The sequence below is a fragment of the Metopolophium dirhodum genome, chromosome 1 (genome assembly GCF_019925205.1).
Source record: "Metopolophium dirhodum isolate CAU chromosome 1, ASM1992520v1, whole genome shotgun sequence".
In the NCBI taxonomy this organism is placed as follows: domain Eukaryota; kingdom Metazoa; phylum Arthropoda; class Insecta; order Hemiptera; family Aphididae; genus Metopolophium; species Metopolophium dirhodum.
In genome coordinates, this window is record NC_083560.1 from 146,417,553 (window position 1) to 146,441,522 (window position 23,970).

Here is a 23,970-nt window from a genome sequence, read left to right on the forward strand (position 1 = left end):
AAACAAAAATGTACTTCAAAAATTAATGATACTGAAAGGCAGAATATAATTGACAAATATTGGTCATTAGGCGACTTGAGTAAACAGCGCAGTTACATAGCAACCTGTATGCTATCCATTAAGGGGCCTCCACGCGACCTGTTTTTTTGCTCAAAAACATGCCTTACAGGAAAAATTCTCACGCCTCGTAGATTGGTCCGATTTCCGTAATTTTTTTTTTGTTAGATAGAGAAAGACTTCTTACAGGGCGCATTGGACTTGGATTTTCAAAATTATTTTTCTAAGTCTTATGTTACAAGTTTGAATTTAATCAATTTTTACAACTTTTTAGTTTTTGTATTATTTTTTGTTTTTAGCGACGTAATTAAAAATCGAAGTCCAATGCGCCTTGTAAAAAATATTCCTCTATCTAACAAAAAAAAAATTACGAAAATCGGACCAATCCACGAGGGGTGAGAGTTTTTCCTGTAAAGTGTGTATTGAGCAAAAAATCACGCTAGAAATTTTTCTGTCTGGTAATTTCGTTGACATGTGCATGCGTGTGCGTATAAATCTCCCGCGACCCGCAAACCACCACTCATTGCTACTGGGCACTATGCCGTTCTAGCGGTCTACAAATACGTTATCTTATCTACTAATAACTAATAAGTATTAAATACCGCTTATTTACATTTATAATTAGTTAGAAATATAATGCTACAAATATAATGTACGTTGTACACTTGTACGTACAATTAATAAAAAAGAAAAACATGATCACAAGAACGAAAAATATAAATTATTAATAATGAGTAAAACACAGGTAAAATAATTCATATTACAATATATTTATTTACATTCAAATACATTCATATACATTTTATACTACTACTAGCTGATCCCGCTGGCACTTCGTTGCCCGTTAAATGTACCAATTCTATATTACTCAAACTTTGTTCAATTCGTTATTTAATATTCGGCGTATGGTGTATGGTGTTCAAAATTTATCTTAACTTTTCTGTTGCCCGGGATAAAAGTTCTGATTCGCGGCAGTACATTATCAAGTAGGCAATCTACCTGCGGTAGATCGCGGACCCCGGCGTGCTGTTTGTACGTAAGTGTACGATTTAACTCTAAAGTATCAAAATTGTACTAAGTTTGTCGTTTTTACTTAATTCCACATACGGAGGATTTATATAATCAATTAATGCAAAAGCCTAACGCAACCGTACTGAAATCCGATGAATAAAAAAAAAAACAAATTTAACACTTTTTATAATTAGCCTATCTTTTCCCCAGAGGTCTAATCTACACACAAACATTCATTTTTATCTATACTAATATATAAAATGATAGCCATAACTCCGGAACCACTTATCCCACAGCGTAAAAACTTCACAGAAACCATCTACATATCAATCTTAATATGCCCTGAAATTTTTATCGAAATCGGTTCGGTGGATCTTGAGCTATAAGATTTATTCAAAATGTACACTTATTTTTATATATAAAGATTTTTGGCTGCACTATTTCAGCCAGTAAATAGTTTTTATAAAATTGTATCAACTGACTTTCCATTTTAGTTTTCCAAAAGTCGTCATCTCGCTCAATTTTTTCTATAAAAATATCTAAATAGAAATATAACATGTTATTTTATGTAAGAACTTTATTAGGTTTGGATGTTATAGTATTATTATACTTACCTTTTGGTGTCCAAACTACAAAATAACAGGTTTGTTTATTAGCCACGTGCAATTGACCCTGCACTTGGTAGTAATAGATATCGGTTTTTTTCAATTGCAACTCGCCTGAGTTGTTGGCCGACAAAAATTTGATTTTTTTTTGTTCAACACCTTCGATTACTGTCATGTCTTTAGCGCTATAAGGACATTTTACTTCCAATAAGTCCTTATATCCTATCAACCCATCAGAACAAGCCAAAAAATTAATAATCTCATCTATAAATAGACCTGATGGCAATACTTCTAATCCCAACTTAAGCTCAAAATCTTTTTTGGCCATGGGCTCATATTGTATTCCATACCTATAAACAAAAATGTTGTGTACCTACCTATATAATTGAATTTGACTAAATAAATATTTTGTAATCGTACCTCAATGCCGAAGTTGATGGTGTGAACATTTCGCCGTACAAAATGTATTTTACGGTATTTGTTCTGGGGGTGTTAGCCTTAGAAACCAGGTAAGAAGTCTTATTAATAAATAATATATTAATATTATATTATATTAGATACTAATATTATAATAACTATATTTTATATCTATAATAGGCTATAAGTTACAAACCACTTCACATGGGTGTTCAGTGCTTTTCATTTAATTAATTAATTATTAAATATGAAAAAGTGTTCAGTTTCTAAACGCCATTTCAACCGTATAATTAAAAATCAATTAAACAATCTAGAATGCTCTGCTCAATCTGTTTTAAATCAAACACATTTTGTTGAACCAAGTGTAGTAAATTATGTTGAAGTTGGTGCAAATATTAATGCATCATCATCTAATATTATTTCAAATAATTCAGAAATATCTTCATCCATACCATTATTACATGATTATGTAGATAATGAAAATTATAATTATATAAATAATGACCATTTACTTATTGACTCTGTTGTTAATATTCAGAAGGATGATATATATATTTCGACTTCATCTTCATCTAGCGATGAAGAAACTTTTAATAATGTTTTGGCTAATAATCTTCAAAAAAGTTCTGAAATTACTGAAAATATTTTTCAAGAGCTTCATAAATGGAGTATTGAATATAAAATTAATCATAATGCCTTGAAAAGTCTTTTAACTATTCTAAGGAAAACACCCACATTTAAAACTCTACCAAAGGATCCTAGAACGTTTTTAATGACACCAAAAATTACATTACTGCAAACTGTAACTCCAGGGTTTTATAATCATTTTGGTATATTAAATAGCTTAAACAATATATTTAAAAATGAAGTCTCTGTTCCTTCGATAATTAAGGTATCTATTAATATTGATGGTCTCCCTTTAAGTAAGTCTTCAGGCAGTCAGCTTTACCCTATATTAGGCATTGTTAAAAATTATAAACCATTAGATAATATAGTTTTTCCGATTGGTATTTACCATGGCAATGAAAATCCATCTTGTTTTAACAATTTTTTAGAAGATTTTGTAACCGAAGCTATTGGATTATACAACAAAGACATAACTGTATGTGGGAAAAAAACAAGTTTCGAAATACAAATGTTATTATTTGATGCAGTTGCAAAAGCAAGTGTGTTGCAGATGTCGTATATTACAGACAGTCGTCAAAATAATATTATTTAATATATATGTAATATAGGTGGGAATATTTCAAATTGTAAATTATTGACATAGGTCAGGCCAGCGAAGCAATATGTGCTGAGGCGACAATAATATTTTCTATATAACACCGCCGTACGCGCAGGCACGGCCCCCGTTGTCGCTGAGTGATTCGGCGAGGACGTAGCTACGACGTGCGTGTGAAACGCCGATCGTAGTACGGGCTAGGCGATCTGAATTTGCTAAGTGTTTTATTAATGTTTGTTTAAATACAATAAAAGTGTTTCCGACCTGAAAACCCGAGTTAAACATTATTTTAGTCATTCTTACGTTCTTACCTTTTATAGGAACAGCGCCGGGATATACGTACTATGTGTCAATGAAGTTTTATTAAACTGAATAGTGCCAAGGTATATGTAATCTTTGAGTCATTTCAACTAGATAGGAACGAACTAAGAATCGACAAGCGCCTACCATCGTACCTCAACGAGTTAACAGTGCCATTCTAATTAACTTTAGAGAGTGTCATTAACTAGAGAATACGAGGGTAAGGCGATAGTTGGTTTACCGCGTATTGTCTAATACGGGTGATACCACAGAGTGGCGCCCAACGGGGTTCTTATTCACGGGCGGAGACATTTTTTTTTTTGTGCGTGTGCCCTGGTACCTCAACCTTGGCACGTTTAATTTTTCGAAGTGTTTATGTACGAGAAGTACAACAGTTTTTACGTGTGGTCTGGGAAAAATTCCCTTGGCACACCAATTTTTTTTGTACAAGTGAAGTACGACAATTGTGTACGTTTTGGGTAGTAAAACCCGGAGCAAGTTTAGTGTTTTTACCTGTTAAAGTAAAATATACTTTTTGTGTGTGTTTTGGGGTGCAGTAGTAACCCAGAACGCAATTTTGTGCGTGTGTATACCGAGTGAGTAACACATACGCGTTCGATAAATTTTTCTTACGGAAAAAGCAACGCTTGTACCTCGTGAGTACACCAATATATAATTTTTTGTTTTTTTTTGTACAAGTGAAGTGCGACTAATTGTACATTTCTGGTAGTGTAACCGGGAGCAAATTTTTAGTGCTTTACAAGTTAAAATAACAGTTATAAGAGTTTTGGGTACAGTAGAAACCCAGAACGCAATTGTGTGCGTGTATACCGATTAACTAACAAATACGCGTTCGATTTTTGTCTTACCGACAAGACAACGTTTGTGCCGCGTGAGTACAATTTTGCTAACCGTGCGTCTACACATATACGCCAAGGTGAGCAACGTTTTGTAATATACTTAAATATTAATATTAGGATTGTAGATTAGTTTTTTTAATAATTTAAATAATTTTTATTTTAATTTTCGTTCGCCCTTTAAAATTGTATTTAGTTTATTTCAAAAAAAAAAAATATATTTTAATTTTAATTCTTAAATTATTCAAAAATTAAGTAGTTATTGTTAAGTATAAATATATTAATAAAAATCAACTTCTTTCACTACAAAATAACAACGCAAATAAATTAATAATTCAGGCAGACAAAATTTTAAGACACTAGTAATACCTTATATCAAAATAATAAAAAAAACAAAAATCCAAAACACAAATGGAAAAAATGATAATTAAACCAGATAGTTTTTCCGGACAAGGAGACATCAAAATATTTCTTAGACAGTACGAAAAAGCAGCACAAATAAACAATTGGGACGACAATGAAAAAATGAAATTCTTATCAATATTTCTGAAAGATACTGCCAACAAATTTTTACAAAACTTGGAAAACAAAGGAAGAAACTGGTCATGGGAAAATCTAAAAAGTGAGTTCATAAACGAATTTCAACCAATAGGATACTCTATAATACTGAAAGACAAATTAGAAAACAGGAAACAAAACGACTTAGAGTCAATTTCTAGTTTTGTTACGGAAATAGAATATTTATGTAGTCAAGTAGACAAGGATATGAAAGAGGAAGATATTTGTGTTTACATACTAAAAGGTATAAAGGAACCTATATTACACGCAATTTCACTTCACGACAACAGTAACTTAAAAAAGTTAAAAGAAAATTTAAAAAAATATGAACTTATGCAATTTAGAATTAATTCAAGAAGCTCAGGATTTAGCGAATACACAGAAATTTTGAACAAACAAGTAATGCAATTAAATACCGAAACAAAAGACAGCAACCAAGAAATTAAACGTTTAAATACAAAATTAGAAGGAATAGACAGTTATTACAAAAACAAAATTGATCAACTATGTACCGAAATGAACAATTTAAAAAAATACGACAAGACAGTAAATTTTGAAGATAGATCACGCAACAGAGACAAAAGTCCATATCCACACAAATCAGATTACAAAGGCAGGAACAATTATAGGGAAAAAAGTCCTTATCCCGATAGGTACAACGACTATAAGTTCAGAGAAAATAGTAAAGATAGATATAATAACCATAAATACAGAGATAACAGCAGAGAAATTAGCAATAATAGAGATAGGTCTTATTCAAGGGATAGGAAAAACTCCTACGACAGGTCCAGAGATACAAGCAGAAATAGATATAACAACAGAAATCGTGGAGATGACGCAAATAGAAAACAGCACAGTAGGGACAACAGCAGAGAAAGATACTCAACAACGGAAAAATTTAATGGAAGAGAAAACATAATATGCTACAAATGCAATGAAAAAGGACATTATGCAAACGATTGCAATTTTTCAAAAAACGAATAGCACCCGAGTTAAGAGAAAAATCGAAATATCTACCTCGGGGAACAAATAATATTAATTTAAAAATCGACACCTCTAAATTTAACAGAGAAAAAAAAATTGAAAAAAATAATTATATTCATTTTGTAGAAAATTGGTACAAATCAAAAAATTCAAATAAACTAAGAACTAATGAAGTAAACGACGATGACGAAAAAGCTGTAGAAAACATCGTAACAATAAGTAGTTTGAACCCACTAAACGAATTTCAAAAATTCCTACTCAGCAATAACGATAGAACCGACTTCCTATGCGATTACAGTGAACAGACGGTAAATATTTTATCATTACGAAATGATATCGCAATCGGCCATTGCACAAGTCAATGCCTTACTATGTCGAAGGGGATCGCATTACAATTTAGAAATAAATTTAACAACGTTCAAAATTTAATAGACCAAAGAAAAAAAATAACCGAAATTGCTTATTTGAAAAACGGAAGACAATGGGTTCTATATCTCATAACAAAAAATGAATATTACGACAAACCAGCGTACACTAACATTTTTAGAACACTAGCTAACACTAGGAAATTTTGTATTGAGAATAATATTACTACTTTAGCATTACCCAAAATTTGCACTGGACGAGACAAAATGAATTGGAACATTATTTCTACTATGATTAAGTTTATTTTTCAAGACACGCAAATAAAAATTTTAATATGCCTACTACCAAACAATGACGATGAAAAACAAAATAAATATTTTAAAAACAATGGTTCACAAACTAGTAATATAATCACGTTAGGGAAAAATTTCAATAACACAATTAACGATAAATTAAAAAATGAAATCAAAATCAACAATCAAAATATAAGCGTAGATTCAGATACTGAACGAAAACAAAGAGTGTTATCCATAAAAATAAAATTAGACGGCAACGAACAAAATGCAATTATAGACACAGGCTCAAATATATCATGTATAGATTATTCCCTAATAAAAAATAAACAAGTCACAAAATCCAAAGAACAAATGACTATAACAGGCGCTGGCAACAACGAACTGATACAAATAGGAACAACAGAATTAACAATTACAATCAACGCACGCCAATATCAAATCAAAGTATACGTCGTTGAAGGACTAAATTGTAAATTACTATTAGGAAACGATTTTAATATTAGATACAACCTAATAGTCGATTTTAAAAATAAAAACATACAAATCGATAATAATTCTATAAAAATGGACGAAATATGGTACGAACATAATGTAAATCACAACTTAAACATTTATACAACTGAAAGCATCACAAGTGCAACCAACATTAATAAAAATAAAATTAAAATTATATCTAACGAAAATATTACCATAGCTCCTAAGACTAGGTCAAAATTAAAAGTGTCCACAAAAATGCAAGACAAGCAAATACAATATATAATAAAACCAACTGAGCGCCTACAAAATAATAAAAAAATAACTTTAGAAACTACATTATTAAATAATGATGACGAAGTCATATTACACAATTTCTCCAATACCTATAGTAATATACCAAGAAACATGGTTATAGCAATTGCCACTGAATTAAATACGATTAAACGCGATAAATACGAAATAAAAAATATTAATTCAGACAATAAAATTATTAATAAAGAAAAAATAATATTAACAAAAATAACAGAAGTAACGGATAAACAAGGTACAATAATACAAATACCTAACGAACTTAGCTATGAACAACGTATAAAGACACAAACACCAATAAACAAATTCAAGCGTTTATTCACCTCAGACCCTTTAGACTTAGGATGCGCACAAGTAGAACCATGTGAAATTAAATTTAAAACAGACAAATCGACATTTCAACCACCGTAATTAATTAAAGAAATCCGAGAAGGTTTCGAAAATCTTATAAATTTTATCAAGTCCCTTGAATAATTTTTCTGAATATTACTTTAAACAAAAACACAAGATTTAATATAACTGTAAAAATTTAACTTTCCTCAAGATTTTATAACATGTAATACCTTTTACCTACCACTCAACAAGCCACCGTCGGAGACCAGCAGACCGCTCCGGCCGCCAACGTTCTTTCATTCGATTTCTACGGATTCATCATCAACCATCATTCTCCATTACGTCCCGGACCTGCAAATTGCAACACTGTCCACGACGAAAATTTTTCACGCAACCTCACCAACCTCATGTTTAGTATCATCTTTTATTCGTTTTCACGACACTGAATTTTCTTTTCGGTTGTTGTGTACGACTATATGATGAGGACACCGCCATGGGCCACCGATGGCCGAAAGGCCAATCCACTGTATACACTACCACTTTAAGTCAACTTCTCAAGCCGGCTGTCACCCACGTTATCGTTATATAATATATATATATATGTATGCATTGTATAATGGTTTTAAATCAACGAACAAATTTAATTTAACTACCTTAAAAATTTAATATTTCTACCTTTAATATTCCTCCAGAATTTTATAATATGTAATACCCTTTTAAGAACAAATATGTAATTTAGCACCAGATTAGTAAAATCAATAGCAGACATTAGCAGATTTTATAATAACTAAACTATTGTAATATTATAATAAAACAAATTACATTTAAGGTTTTAAAATTACATTTTTACAATAATAAAATATTAAAAACATGTTACAAAAGTAAAAAACAAAAGAATAGAATGTATTTTCAGCATAAACAAAAATTCACGAGTCAACGAGTAGCAACAATCTTCTGAGACAAAGGGCGAATATAATATTTTCAAAGTAGACAATAAGCATTAAACCAAAAATTATAGAAACAATAGCAAATAAAATTGTTCCATACGAAGACACGAAAAAGACACAGTTCAAACAGAAATTTGAAAAGCAGAAATATAGATATAAGAATAAAAATTACAAATCAAATTCGACGAAACGAAAACAAGCAAGATAATATTCAAATACTTACCTTATGAAATACAAGAAGAGAAGAAGAATTAACTACCACAGAATCAAAGAATGAAATACCATAGAAAAACAACGAAAATTTATTGCTATTTGTCGAAATAAAAATATTATACTTCAAACTGTGAACAATCTCTAAGAAAACATTTTTCCACAAAAGGACCAATCAATACATTTTTATAACCTTATATTCATATTTATTTTTTTTTTTTAGGCACGCATTATATAATTAATTATTAAATAGTAAGATTAAATTAACATTTAAGCATAATTTTATAGTCAACGACGCGAATAAGCCGAGACAGTAACCTAGTAATTATATAAGTTTAGTATTTAATTTTGTAATAAGACATTTTTATGTAGCAATAGCATTAAAAAATGAGGGCATTTTTTCCAAAAAACAACGGGGACTGTCGTATATTACAGACAGTCGTCAAAATAATATTATTTAATATATATGTAATATAGGTGGGAATATTTCAAATTGTAAATTATTGACATAGGTCAGGCCAGCGAAGCAATATGTGCTGAGGCGACAATAATATTTTCTATATAACACCGCCGTACGCGCAGGCACGGCCCCCGTTGTCGCTGAGTGATTCGGCGAGGACGTAGCTACGACGTGCGTGTGAAACGCCGATCGTAGTACGGGCTAGGCGATCTGAATTTGCTAAGTGTTTTATTAATGTTTGTTTAAATACAATAAAAGTGTTTCCGACCTGAAAACCCGAGTTAAACATTATTTTAGTCATTCTTACGTTCTTACCTTTTATAGGAACAGCGCCGGGATATACGTACTATGTGTCAATGAAGTTTTATTAAACTGAATAGTGCCAAGGTATATGTAATCTTTGAGTCATTTCAACTAGATAGGAACGAACTAAGAATCGACAAGCGCCTACCATCGTACCTCAACGAGTTAACAGTGCCATTCTAATTAACTTTAGAGAGTGTCATTAACTAGAGAATACGAGGGTAAGGCGATAGTTGGTTTACCGCGTATTGTCTAATACGGGTGATACCACACAGATTAAAGGTCATTCAGGTTACTCTTCATGCTCAAAGTGTTCTGCTGAAGGAGAATATTTAAATGGTAGAATGTGTTTTCCTGATATCACTTTTATAGAAAGGACTGATAATGATTTTAAAAATCAAACTGATGAAAATCACCATGTTGGACAAACTATTCTTACTAGAATTCCTGGTTTAAATTTAGTATCGGATGTTCCGTTAGATTACATGCATCTAATTCTGCTAGGAGTTATGAAAAAATTGTTAGTTGGAACCTGGATTTTTGGAAAACCTCCTCATAAATTACCTTCACGAATAATAGATGAAATGTCTACACAATTAATATCATTGAAATTATATATTCCATGTGAATTATCTAGAAAGCCCAGATCATTAAAAGAAGCAAAACGTTTCAAAGCGACAGAATTTAGACTATTTCTTTTATATTTGGGACCAATAGTTCTTAAAGGTATATTAGATTCAACTAAATATGACCACTTCATTACACTTCATTATGCTATTTCTATTTTAGTAAGTAACAAAGCATTTGAATGTCAATATGTAGATTATGCAGAACAGTTATTAAAACATTTTGTTGTTAGTTGTCGTTTAATTTATAACGAAGAATTTATGATACACAATATCCATAATCTTTTACATATATGTAATGATGTCAGAAAATTTGGGCCATTGGATGTGTTTAGTAATTTTCCTTTTGAAAATTTTCTTGGGCAGTTGAAAAAACTAGTAAGAAAGTCTTCTGATGTACTACCACAAATAGTACGCAGATTATCTGAAATACAACATTTATCATATGAACATTTTAATAAAAATAATACACACATTTTAACAACATCTGAATTTAAACTATTAAAAATAAAACAAACCAATAACATTTTGGCTGAACACTGTTTTGGTCCCCAGTTTGAAGAGTTGATATTTCCTATGTACAAATTAACATTAGCAATTAATAATCGTTGTTGCAAATTGAAATGCAATACAATCATAGAAATTTTCAGTTTTGGTTATGAATCTCAATCTAAATTACCTATTGTTATCGGAAAAAAATATCTAAATGTCATAGACTTTTTTGAAAAACCAAATAATTCTTCTTTAATTGGAATACATGTTGTGTCTGAATTGAACCAATATGATGAATTCTGGCATATTACTGAAATTTTAACTAAATTAGTTAGATTGCCATTAAATAATAAAGGATATGTAGTATTCCCTTTACTGCATATTTAAATTATTTAATAAAAATTAACTATATATTGTAAATATTTTATATAATTATTCTTGTTAACTGTTGTATATATTGTATGTGTTGTACATATTGTAGTTGTATCATGGATGTACCTGGTTGGTATGTAGTTAAATTTGTGGAAGAAAACAGCGTAGAAGCAGTACCATGTAATTGGTTAAAAGATTACAACTATTGTTTTTGGCCTCCTTATAACAAACTAAAAACAGCTGAAGCTATTAAATGTAGAGAAAGTCCATCAAAATCATGGAAATTATATAAATTGAAAATTCTATCAAAAAAAAAAAATTGTGATTATTTTGTAGCTATGAATAAAGCTAATCATGCTCAATACGAATCTGATATTTCATCAGGAACAGAAAATATTATACCAAAAAATACAGCAGTTTTACCACTGAAACGCACAAGAAAGCCAAATTTTAAATTGTTAAATGGAGATACTTCTAATGATAGTGAAGAAGAATCTGAAAGTAAAAAAATTAAAGTACCGTCTTTTCCAACATTTTTTCAAACTGGTACCTAATTTTAATTGTATTATTATTTTTATTAGTTAGGTACCTACATTCTTATAATTTACGCTTACAATTAATATTTCAGATAATTTATTAAATGACACTGAAGAACTACTTGACATAGAGTTAAATGATGAACATGAAATGAGAGGAATAAATTTAGATTTAAATCTATCAAATGATAATTTAATTGTTTGCAACCAAGAAGCTGTTGATTACCAAACTACTGATCATATTGATTCAATGGAAGAGCTTCAAAAATATATTGATACAAGTAATAAATCACATTGAAATATTTAACTAATATTTAAAAATAATGTTTATATAGGTAAATTAGTATAAAAGGTACCTACTCCATTACTCCAATATTTATAATAAGATAAAAAAAATGGTTTTTGTAAAATGATAACTTATTACTTTTTAAATGCACGTTCTCATAAATAAATTTATGATATAATGACATAATGTGTACCTACATAATAATTTTTATTAATAAATTATGTTTTCTAGAATTTGAAATTTTAAGTAAAACCATTTTGAATCAGCAAAAGAACATGCAAAAAAGTAAGCATTATTTATCTATTTATTGAAATTTAGAGTATAAAATAAAGGTGTATCTAAGAAAATGTATAAAATTCTTATACTATCAAATCAGTAGATCGATGGCTCTTAGACAGAAAAATAATGAATGCACCTATTTAATAATCCCCTTAGGTACATAATTAATATTATTTGTATTTTCAGTAATTGACAAATGGCATCAAGATTCATCAAGGTTGCTTATAACAATGGGTCTACACCAAAAAGAACAATTAAATTACTTACAAAACATTCAAATGATGGTCAATAATATCAACACTATACCTACTGATATTGATAATTACACAGCCAAAAACAAAGAAGAAGATATCATATACTGTCAATTTCCTGCAACTTCTTTAGATGTTTTAAATAAATTAGATAACGAAGTAAAAGTACTAAAATCTACGAAAATTGATGTATATAATGCATTAGTGAATTTTGCCAGAATTTGTGGTATTTAATAAATATTAATTTATAGCTCAGTTACTTCTCTGCTAGTAAATATTAGGTGGTAAAATGTACAAAATATAAATAATACAATAATACAATTTGTTTCAGGTGAAAAATATGTCACTTATTGGTGGAACATCTTTAGGAGAACTTTTAAGGCGCATTCTTAAAAAAATTATGACTGATGAAGTGGCTGAAGAATTTAGTTGGTTTGGGCGACAAAAAAAATTTAGTTTCGCAACTACTGGATTAGCAGATTTGATAAAAAGTAATTTATTAATGCTCTTGTAAATTATGGTTGGTAAAAAATTCAGATTTAAAAGCAAAACATATTTTTCTTAGGAATTTTAAAACGGCATTCAATATTAAATCAATAAATTGAAAATGTACAGTATTTAATTTAATTTTATGAATGATTAGGTAGTTTTTATTATTTGTTACACAGACATTTGAGATTTCTTTATTCAAATTTTGTTACCAAAATGTATACATTATGCTCAATTTCATGATTTCATACAAATTAAGTAGTAAAAATATTATTGTAATTAAAGGTGCAGTTAAAATAAAATATAAAGATCAATCAGATAAAGAAATAGAAGTTATTGCTGGAACATGGTTAGCAAAGGCTAAAGAACGTAAAAAAAAAATAATCCCATCAACTAATGAAGATAATAGTACCAATTAATATGTTTTTTTATAACTAAACGATCAATTAAAATAATGTAATTTTTTTTAATATGTATTGTTAATGGTAAACTTAAATTTTCACGCTTACTATGTAATTGTTATTTTTTATACATTTTTAAACCTTAATATATAATATTGTATGAATTTAAATGTTTATTGATATTCGGTATAATTTGTATTAGGTATCTTACTTATTTAATATTTTACCGATCATTTATTAAAGATAATTTTTTTTTTTTCTATTTTGAAATTTAAGTATAAATGTAAAGTATGAACATATTATTACAATGTAACTATTGCTTTACATATTATAATATACAAGTTTCAATTCTAATTATTTTATAATTCAAACCTTATATACTTATAATATTGTATAAAATATTAAAATTCCTTTTTTTTAAATTGATATTTGGTATAATATGTATTAGGTACCTACTTGTATAAGATTAAAATATTATTATAATAAACTATAAGTATTGCTTTTTATGTATTATTAATTGGTAATTTAATAAATTTTTTTATTGATATTTGATATATTATGGATTTTTTGTTCGATCATTTAATAAAGAAAATATTATAAAACATATTTACATTACACTATATAAATTATAAAGGTTAGTCATAAATTTTTTATTTATGTAGGTATGTTAGTTACATTTATGAAAGTTATATTGTTGCGGAAGACTGGCAGTATATTGTATATACTTTAATGATCTAATTATCTATTCCTTAGATATCTAATAAATATCTTAGCAGATATTCCATGAAAATGTCTATTTCTTCTTGGATATCAAATGAATATCTGTGTAGATAGCAATGCCATATTCCATGAATATTTTCCAATCTTTTCCGTAGATATCTAATGAATATGCTCATAGATTCTATTAGCATATTCATAGTACATCTCAAGCGAGACATATTGATATAATAATTATATTCTATGTATATATTTAGCCTATTGATGGATATACATGGAAAATATACAAATTCTAAATAGTATATTCATAACATTTGAAAAGAATATAGAATGCTATGTGGGTTAGTACAATTTTGATACTTTAGAGTTAAATCGTACACTTACGTACAAACAGCACGCCGGGGTCCGCGATCTACCGCAGGTAGATTGCCTACTTGATAATGTACTGCCGCGAATCAGAACTTTTATCCCGGGCAACAGAAAAGTTAAGATAAATTTTGAACACCATACACCATACGCCGAATATTAAATAACGAATTGAACAAAGTTTGAGTAATATAGAATTGGTACATTTAACGGGCAACGAAGTGCCAGCGGGATCAGCTAGTAGTAGTATAAAATGTATATGAATGTATTTGAATGTAAATAAATATATTGTAATATGAATTATTTTACCTGTGTTTTACTCATTATTAATAATTTATATTTTTCGTTCTTGTGATCATGTTTTTCTTTTTTATTAATTGTACGTACAAGTGTACAACGTACATTATATTTGTAGCATTATATTTCTAACTAATTATAAATGTAAATAAGCGGTATTTAATACTTATTAGTTATTAGTAGATAAGATAACGTATTTGTAGACCGCTAGAACGGCATAGTGCCCAGTAGCAATGAGTGGTGGTTTGCGGGTCGCGGGAGATTTATACGCACACGCATGCACATGTCAACGAAATTACCAGACAGAAAAATTTCTAGCGTGATTTTTTGCTCAATACACACTTTACAGGAAAAACTCTCACCCCTCGTGGATTGGTCCGATTTTCGTAATTTTTTTTTTGTTAGATAGAGGAATATTTTTTACAAGGCGCATTGGACTTCGATTTTTAATTACGTCGCTAAAAACAAAAAATAATACAAAAACTAAAAAGTTGTAAAAATTGATTAAATTCAAACTTGTAACATAAGACTTAGAAAAATAATTTTGAAAATCCAAGTCCAATGCGCCCTGTAAGAAGTCTTTCTCTATCTAACAAAAAAAAAATTACGGAAATCGGACCAATCTACGAGGCGTGAGAATTTTTCCTGTAAGGCATGTTTTTGAGCAAAAAAACAGGTCGCGTGGAGGCCCCTTAATGGATAGCATACAGGTTGCTATGTAACTGCGCTGTTTACTCAAGTCGCCTAATGACCAATATTTGTCAATTATATTCTGCCTTTCAGTATCATTAATTTTTGAAGTACATTTTTGTTTTCACTGATTACTACAGGGAGGACGTACTTTTCTCATATCGTATTTCTTTTTACTTTTAGAAGCTGAAGTATAGCTTAATCCAGAATTTCGGTTAATCTTTGCTTTTTTAATTGAACATTGATTTGAATTCACCTTCCTCTTTTTTCCTTTTCTCATAATTTCAAGTTCTGAATTGGAATTCATTTCTGTACTTTCATTGTTATTATAATTTATTCCTGCATTTTCATAATTTACTTCATTCATAATTTCATGGTTATCAATAGAACTGGACGGAGATGAGGAATCGCTGGATGAAGAACTGCTACTTGAAGAATTACTACTTGAAGAATCGCTAGTTGAAGAATCGCGGGTTGAAGGTCTATTGATCTTTTTAGGTGATAGAATTTTGCAATATAACTCCGGGTCTTTATCTGAATCATAAAAGTCACTGCAGTCTCTGTGTACTGGAGAAATTGCGTAGTTTACCGATTATTTTTTTCCGTTACTACACTCTCCATCTCGCTCACGTAAGCCTAATGGATTATCATTAGATCCTAAATAAAATTTAAATTATTACCTGATTAATATATTGAGTTCACTTTAAACCTAATAAAAAAAAATGTATATTACTATTTATCAATGTCGATATCTCATTGTCTTGCATAGGTTTTTCCTCCCTTTGTTTTTCAACTAGTATACTACAATGTGGTATATCATCTGGAGCACACTTTTTACCACGTAAGCCTAATGGATTATCGGTAGATCCTAAATAAAATTTAAATTATTACCTGATTTATATATTGAGTTCACTTTAAACTTTAGAAAAAAAATGTTTATTACTATTTTTTATCAGTGTCGATATATCGTTGTCTTGCATTGATTTTTGTGTTTTAAGAAGATTCATTATGCTTTTGGCCCGACCGGACATTATAAGAATATTATTTAACACTTTAATACACACTTTACAGGAAAAACTCTCACCCCTCGTGGATTGGTCCGATTTTCGTAATTTTTTTTTTGTTAGATAGAGGAATATTTTTTACAAGGCCCATTGGACTTCGATTTTTAATTACGTCGCTAAAAACAAAAAATAATACAAAAACTAAAAAGTTGTAAAAATTGATTAAATTCAAACTTGTAACATAAGACTTAGAAAAATAATTTTGAAAATCCAAGTCCAATGCGCCCTGTAAGAAGTCTTTCTCTATCTAACAAAAAAAAAATTACGGAAATCGGACCAATCTACGAGGCGTGAGAATTTTTCCTGTAAGGCATGTTTTTGAGCAAAAAAACAGACGGGGGATTCTCTACAGACAATTTCTTTCAGTTACCGTTTGGGTCATAGCACAGTACAAACAATTGTAAACGATACTTGTAAGATTATATGTGACAACCAATTGGCTGAAATGATGCCAAATCCAACGGAAGATATGTGGATATCTATTTCCAATGACTACAATACAATTTGGAACTTCCAAAATTGCGTAGGCGCTTTGGATGGCAAACATGTCAACATTCAAGCTCTTCCAAATAGTGGGTCGTTGTACTTTAATTACAAGAAAACGTTCTCGGTAGTCTTAATGGCTCTTGTTGATGCTAAGTACAATTTTATTGCAGTTGACGTTGGTGCATACGGAAAAAGTAGCGATGGGGGAATTTTTACACATTCTAATTTAGGTAAAGCTATTGAACAAGATAAACTACGAATACCACGAAGTGTAAAGTTACCTAACACATCTATTGAAGTTCCATATGTTATTGTAGGGGACGAAGCATTCCCATTAAAAACATATTTAATGCGACCCTACCCACGACAAGATCTAAACATATTTTCAATTACCGTTTAAGCCGTGCTAGAAGAGAGGTTGAAAATACATTTGCAATATTATCTCAAAAATTTAGAATTTACAATAGGAGAATTCAAGCAACGCCGAAAAATGTGGATAGCATAATACTGGCGACCTGTATATTGCATAACTTTATTAAAAAATATGATACCAACACCTACAATTACGAAAGGAATGAAACTTACATTAATGGACCTAATGATAAAGGAATAGAAAACTTACCTATGAAAGGTGGCAATTCTACAAAAGATGCCTTTTATGTAAGAGAAAAATTAATATATAATAAGGATTATTTTAATTCAGAGGTTGGATCTGTATCGTGGCAAGAAAGGATAATTTAGAATTAATTATATTGCATTCAATTATTTTAGTAGGTATGCTATTATATTGTAAAAAAATAAAATATAAGTTTTTTATTTACTGCCACACACTGTTGTCTGTTATCAGCTATATCTTAATAAATTAAATAACAAATATGAATTTAAGGAAAAAAATGAATCAAATACACAATTAATATTTATACAATTGTATTCATTTTTAATTTAATTTAAAAATTTTTACATTTTTACCGAGTCATTTATATAAGGTTTCTGGATGTATTTTTATTTTTTTGTGTTTAATTTTCAATTGATATGATAGTTTTATCATATAGTTATACATATATACTTCGATCATAATATAAACAAGTTTAATATATAACTTTAATAGTTTATATGGTTGTTATATTAGTTTATTTATAACCCTATCGAGTAATTGGTTTGGCCAGTTAATTTAACGTTTATAAAATACCCAAACAACCTATGTATAGATTAAAATATGTCAATATGCGAAGATTCTAGATTGATCGTCAGTTCGCAGTCGTCATATTTATATTAATATGATTTACATATATTATTCGTATACAAACAATGGAAGTATAATTAGCTTAAATAATATAATATAAATACAATTTTAAAATTTTAAAATGTTAAAATAATAAGTTAATTTAGTATAGGTATTGTTTCATGAAGTTATGATGCGACTTATATAATAATATAATATTTTTTAAATATAACTTACCGTCTGATTTTAATTGTTCTGCTATTTTCTGCCAAATGTCATTTTTATAAGAGGTGTCCATATATTTTGGATTCAAAAGATCATACAAAACTTCATATTGTCGAACACATTCGATGTGATGTTCGTCATTCATTTTGCCAACAATTGTCGTCCGTCAAAAAAAAAAATATCGTTGGCGACAATTCAAAAGTTCTCGGATCTGAGACTGAACGGATACTGACGGATCGGATTCGTATAGAAAACTGATGAGTGAAGACGACGCGATCTAAATTTAGCGAAACGTTATTTTCCATAACTGAAACTGACCTGACTTCTCGGAACTTAACCGTCTCGTGACTGATATGTGTGAATAGACCTTTATCCAGGAACGTAACATCACGGACCGTAATTTTGCGGAAAGTAAAATTACGGAATTTATAATACCATAAACCAATGATTCTCAACATAGGTATTTCTAATTACAAAATGGTCGAATTAACTTCGGTTTTTTTTACATCTCCTACAAATGATTTATTATTGACAAAATTACCGACAGTTGGGAACATATAATTTCATCTTAGATGGAAGGCACATAGAGTGCCTCTTAACATGACTTTTTGATAAATTGAAAATACATTTTTGAAGTTAATTAACTACCTACCTAGCTGTTTAGTTTAAGATCTGAAATATACCACATAAATAAATATAATTATTTTGAAGTTTTGAACCATATTATAATATAAATATTAGGGTGGTCCTTATTTTTTTTTTTTTAATTTTGGTCGGGCTACCCATGGAATTTGTTTAAAACCGTAAAAAAATGAATTGTGGAAAGTTTCGTAGTAATTGTTCAACCCTAAGGCGTGCCTTAAAAGGCTTGAAGTTCAATGAAGGGTGGTTTTCCGATTTTTGTAATTTTAGACTTAAATATTTAAGATAGGCAAAAAAGTATAAAAGTCAAATATTTTTTAAATTAAATATGCTATAATAAATGTTGCTTGTACTTTTTTCATGTAACTACTCATTCAATCACAAAATAAAAATAACTCAATTTTTTTTATATTTTACATGTTCAGTTTGTACTTAATATGCTTTGTACCAAGAAAATTAACAACATAACTACATAAACAACTTTCCATCAGCTATTAAATAGTCTACTCTTAACATGACATAACATTTTATACATATGTAATTAAAATTATACACAAATATACTATACATAAATTACATAATTAAATATCATTTGTTAGTGTATGTTTTTTAGCGTTGGGATATTTTTTCCTGTAATCATATATGGTCTGTACTAAAAATTGCTTTTGGTCTTCGTTCTTAGTGATTAAATTATTGTAATCACTAATTAATTTTACTCCACGTTCTGCTGCGTCATTAACAACTTTTAAATTTGTAAATTTATCAAGTCCTTGTAAGTAATGCTGATTGTTTTTCCATAATACATGATCTTCATTTAAAAAATCTGTTTTAATGTTAAACTTATGAAATAGTTTAACTGATGAGCTGTTGATAAAATCACTTATACATTTGTATTTGAATAGGTTAGAGTTTTTAATATCAATGGTGAAACGATTAACAGTATATTCACAGGTATCAATTGTATTTAGTGCTTCTACCATTTTTTTCTTTTCTGATAATGGAACGTTTATATCAAAAAAAGCAAGTACTGCTGTTTCAGGACTTAGGTACCAAAGATGTCCACAAATTTTTTTTAATGATACTAATGCAACTTTTTGATCTATATTTTCATACTCTAGTAATTTTTTAACAAATATGAGATCTTGGTATGGTGCTTCAATTTCTATATGCGCTCGAAATCAACTTTTTACGTAAATAGAAACAATAAAAATGCATGACGTATCTTGGCATGCCTTATGTTGACGTGGTGACATTTTGAATTTATTACGAAAAATGAATATTTTTAGGCAATATATTGCCTTGGCCATCCACCTAGCATGATGGGAAGCACCTGGAATACGAAATGATATTCCACGATGTGGAGTTCCTCCGAGAAAAATAATCGTAAGTTCTAGAAATTCCCTGTAGTCTTCACGAAATTGCTCTTTTTTTGAGAGCAAACTGAAGCACATCATTTTTTTGTGTGTGATAAAGCCGTACAAATATTATTATCTTCAATACCCGCATTATAATTACTAGTATTTATTTTGCTCCAGTATTCTTGGAATTTTTTAAAAAGTGGAATATTGGGCCCTGACGTTAAGCCAATTTTTTCTTCAAAGACACACCTTAACACCAATTCATAGATATGATGACGGCACATAAGATATAACATATCTTTTTCAACACGCTGCTCTAATAAGACACATGCACCCTTCAAACGACCATTATTGGATGCTGTAGTGTCACAACAAACTGCAACAACCGAGTCAGTAATCCCCCAATCTATTAATAACTGAAAAACGTTTTCAGCTTGCTCTTCTCCTGTTCCAGCTGATAACCGGGGAACCCCTAAAAGTTGTTCGCGCCCTTCACATGAAATTAGTACTGGTAGTCTTTCCTCTAAATCTTTACCGGTTAATGAAGGTAACATTTTTTCATCCCAATGTACAACGGATTCTTTAAATAAATCTTTATTAAAACTTAAACGTAGTTGTTCTGTAACGTAATTTTTCTAACCACTGTGTGACGGGGAGTTATAAGACCATTCCCTCGGGGGTTTTTACACCTTTAGCCATATGCGCTCTTACGGTGGACCGGCCGGGGAGGCCCGAAGATGCGCTGGGTGCCGTCCACGCCCGCGCCAAGACGGACCACGTTCATAACTTGCCGGTCAATCTGGCGCGGACCGGGGCCGGTGACACAGGATCTTAACGGAGCAAGCCTACAGGCTCCAGGTCCCAGGGACTATAACTGTGGTATTTTCCGGGGCAGGCCACAAAGGGCATGGGCCCGACAAACGAGTCGGGGTTGCCCATGACCTCCGGAAAATTCCACACCGTTCTCACCTTCTAAAGCGGCGTTACCCAGCTAGACTTAGAAGCGAATACTAGGTTAGCGTAAGGTCTCGGAGTAAGAACGGGAGGCGGGTGGGCGTCCGCAAAAGGCCATACCCTTGGGCGCCCACGTGAATAGCTCGTCCTCTGCCAATTGATCTTCCAAGTTATAGTCAATAACTGAAATTAAAAAAAACATATTTATACAAATCATTCTAAAGTAGCATATTGTACTCAGTTAATTGTTATAAACGTACCTAGGTTTTGTATCAGCCTAAATCCCAATTGGATTGAATAAGCATTTCCGTGGTGGAGTTGTTCTATAGAAGGTAAATGAGCCAAAGCCATCAACTATAATAATACATTTAACGTCGTATAGATAAGTAACTTTAATATGTATATTATGTTACAATCGTGCAAAAGTGTTAAAATTAAGTATAATAGATTAATGAGTTTGATTAGTAAAATTAATTTTATAAATTATAATCAATACCAGGCAAATTTCTAATAACCATACAATTTTGAGATATTTACATTCATATATAACATACTATACAATATTCATAGCTACAAATAATATTACTTATTTTAATTATTTACATAACATGCTATATTCAAAGTACAACTTCAAGCCATTAGCCAACAAATTCTATTATTGTAGTAAGCACACATGGAAACTTATATTTTAATTCATTCAAGTATTCTTACTGAAAATGTTTTTTGTTGCTGGGTGATGGTAACGTTGTAATTTTAAATTTGATAATTAATTCTCCTAAACTTTATTTATCACAAAAGATGATCACCATTCTCAGAATTCGCCTTGCATTTTCATTAATGGTGGGTGCACAAATTCACCATTTGATGGCTTCGAACATATCGAATAATGCTCTGAAATAAAAATTGTTTATTAAAATATATTTTATTGGCTTAACATGTCATTAAATAAATTAATATATTATATGTCTGTCTGTTTAATTTATCTGTGTTTTTGCAGTACCTGGATATAATGAAACCAACAGCCAGAATTGTTGGCTTCTGGTAATACCCTAGCTATAGCATTCCTCAGACCCTGTTCAAAATCAGTAATGATCTGGATATTGGTGTAATCGATGTTTAACTGCAGTTCATTCCTTACAAACTGAAATAAACGGCAGTAGCTCTCTGTCTTGCGATCAACCATCAGCGCGTGTACGATTGGAATTGCCTAAGAATGGATAAACCATATTATATCAAATAAAAAATTTAAATGTGTAGGTGTCGGGACAATTAATCTGTAATCGCCGTCTTCCGCAGTTGATACGTACACCTTTACGCTATGTCCTAATTGAATCCGGGCAATGCGGTGCGTGCGTTGCGTCTATCGCCCGCACCGCAAACCGCTGCGTGTAATTTTTAATGTGGCAAAATTAAATACTACCTTATCGCTACGATAGGCGGGTAAATTTTTATTTCTTTGACAGTTGTAAATATGCCAATAACGGATACACAACGAAAGTTATTACTTTCCGAAAACTTGTGGTTAAAATATATACGTTTAAAAAAACTAAATAAAAGAAATAATGTCAATACTGTTTATAAAGATCGTTTTATTTTTGGTGAATTTTATCATCTTTATCCAAAATTACGTGAAGACGAAACGTTATTTAGATCGTACACTAGAATGATACCACAAACGTTCGACTATATTCTAAATTTAATTGAAATAGAGTGTTCACACAGTACAACTAATTTTAAGAAACCAATTTCAGTGGAGGAAAGATTACTCGTAACATTAAGGTAATTATTTTAATTTTAAATAAGTAGATACAATTGCTTATAATGATTGAATTATTTTTGTACAATTGTTTTAATTTTAAAGTTATATTATAAATAATAGTAATATATTAATACTTAGTCCTTACATTTATTTTATAATTTAAAAATAATTAATATTGTTTGAATTATTTGAATCAGACGTAGACGATGAAGATGGTGGATTTGTATAATAATTTGTCATATTTTGATCATTAGAAAATTGTTGTGAGGATATTTCTCGTAATAATGTGTCTTGTATTGTACTCCTAAATCTTAATTTTTGCAGTGGATGTAACTGTTTCATGTACGGAATCAATGATTTAAAAAATAATAGATCTTCATCTTCAGGGGCTTGTGGTTCTAATATAGCAGCAACTTTTTTAGCTTCCAACTTTAATAGTTCATTTTCAAATGAAGATTTTGTGTCAATTTTTTGTTTTTTTTTTGTTGGACGATTTGGAGTTAAAGAACTTATATTTTCATCAACGCAAATATTTGAAATATTACTATCGTCTGTATGTTTAGCTTCCAACTTTAATAGTTCATTTTCAAATGAAGATTTTGTGTCAATTTTTTGTTTTTTGTTTGGTGGACGATTTGGAGTTAAAGAACTTATATTTTCATCAACGCAAATATTTGAAATATTCTGATCGTCTGTATCAAACTCAACCTCATCATTATGAATTAAATCGTCATTTAATTCATCGC

General features: G+C 30.0%; 2 protein-coding genes across 2 annotated transcripts; one reads left to right on the forward strand and one right to left on the reverse strand.

Moving 5' to 3' along the window:
* Positions 1-15,638: 15,638 nt before the first annotated feature.
* On the reverse strand, positions 15,639-16,545 carry LOC132933218 (uncharacterized G-patch domain protein DDB_G0278987-like). The gene is made up of 4 exons (XM_060999532.1): positions 16,458-16,545; positions 16,248-16,382; positions 16,145-16,171; positions 15,639-16,081 (listed from the first exon to the last, which is right to left on the reverse strand). Exons 1-4 carry the CDS (start codon positions 16,543-16,545, stop codon positions 15,639-15,641), a joined length of 693 nt encoding a protein of 230 aa, XP_060855515.1.
* A 478-nt stretch (positions 16,546-17,023) lies between these two features.
* Positions 17,024-17,464, forward strand: LOC132933219 (uncharacterized). The gene has a single exon (XM_060999533.1). It carries the CDS (start codon positions 17,024-17,026, stop codon positions 17,462-17,464), a length of 441 nt encoding a protein of 146 aa, XP_060855516.1.
* The last annotated feature ends 6,506 nt before the right edge of the window (positions 17,465-23,970 follow it).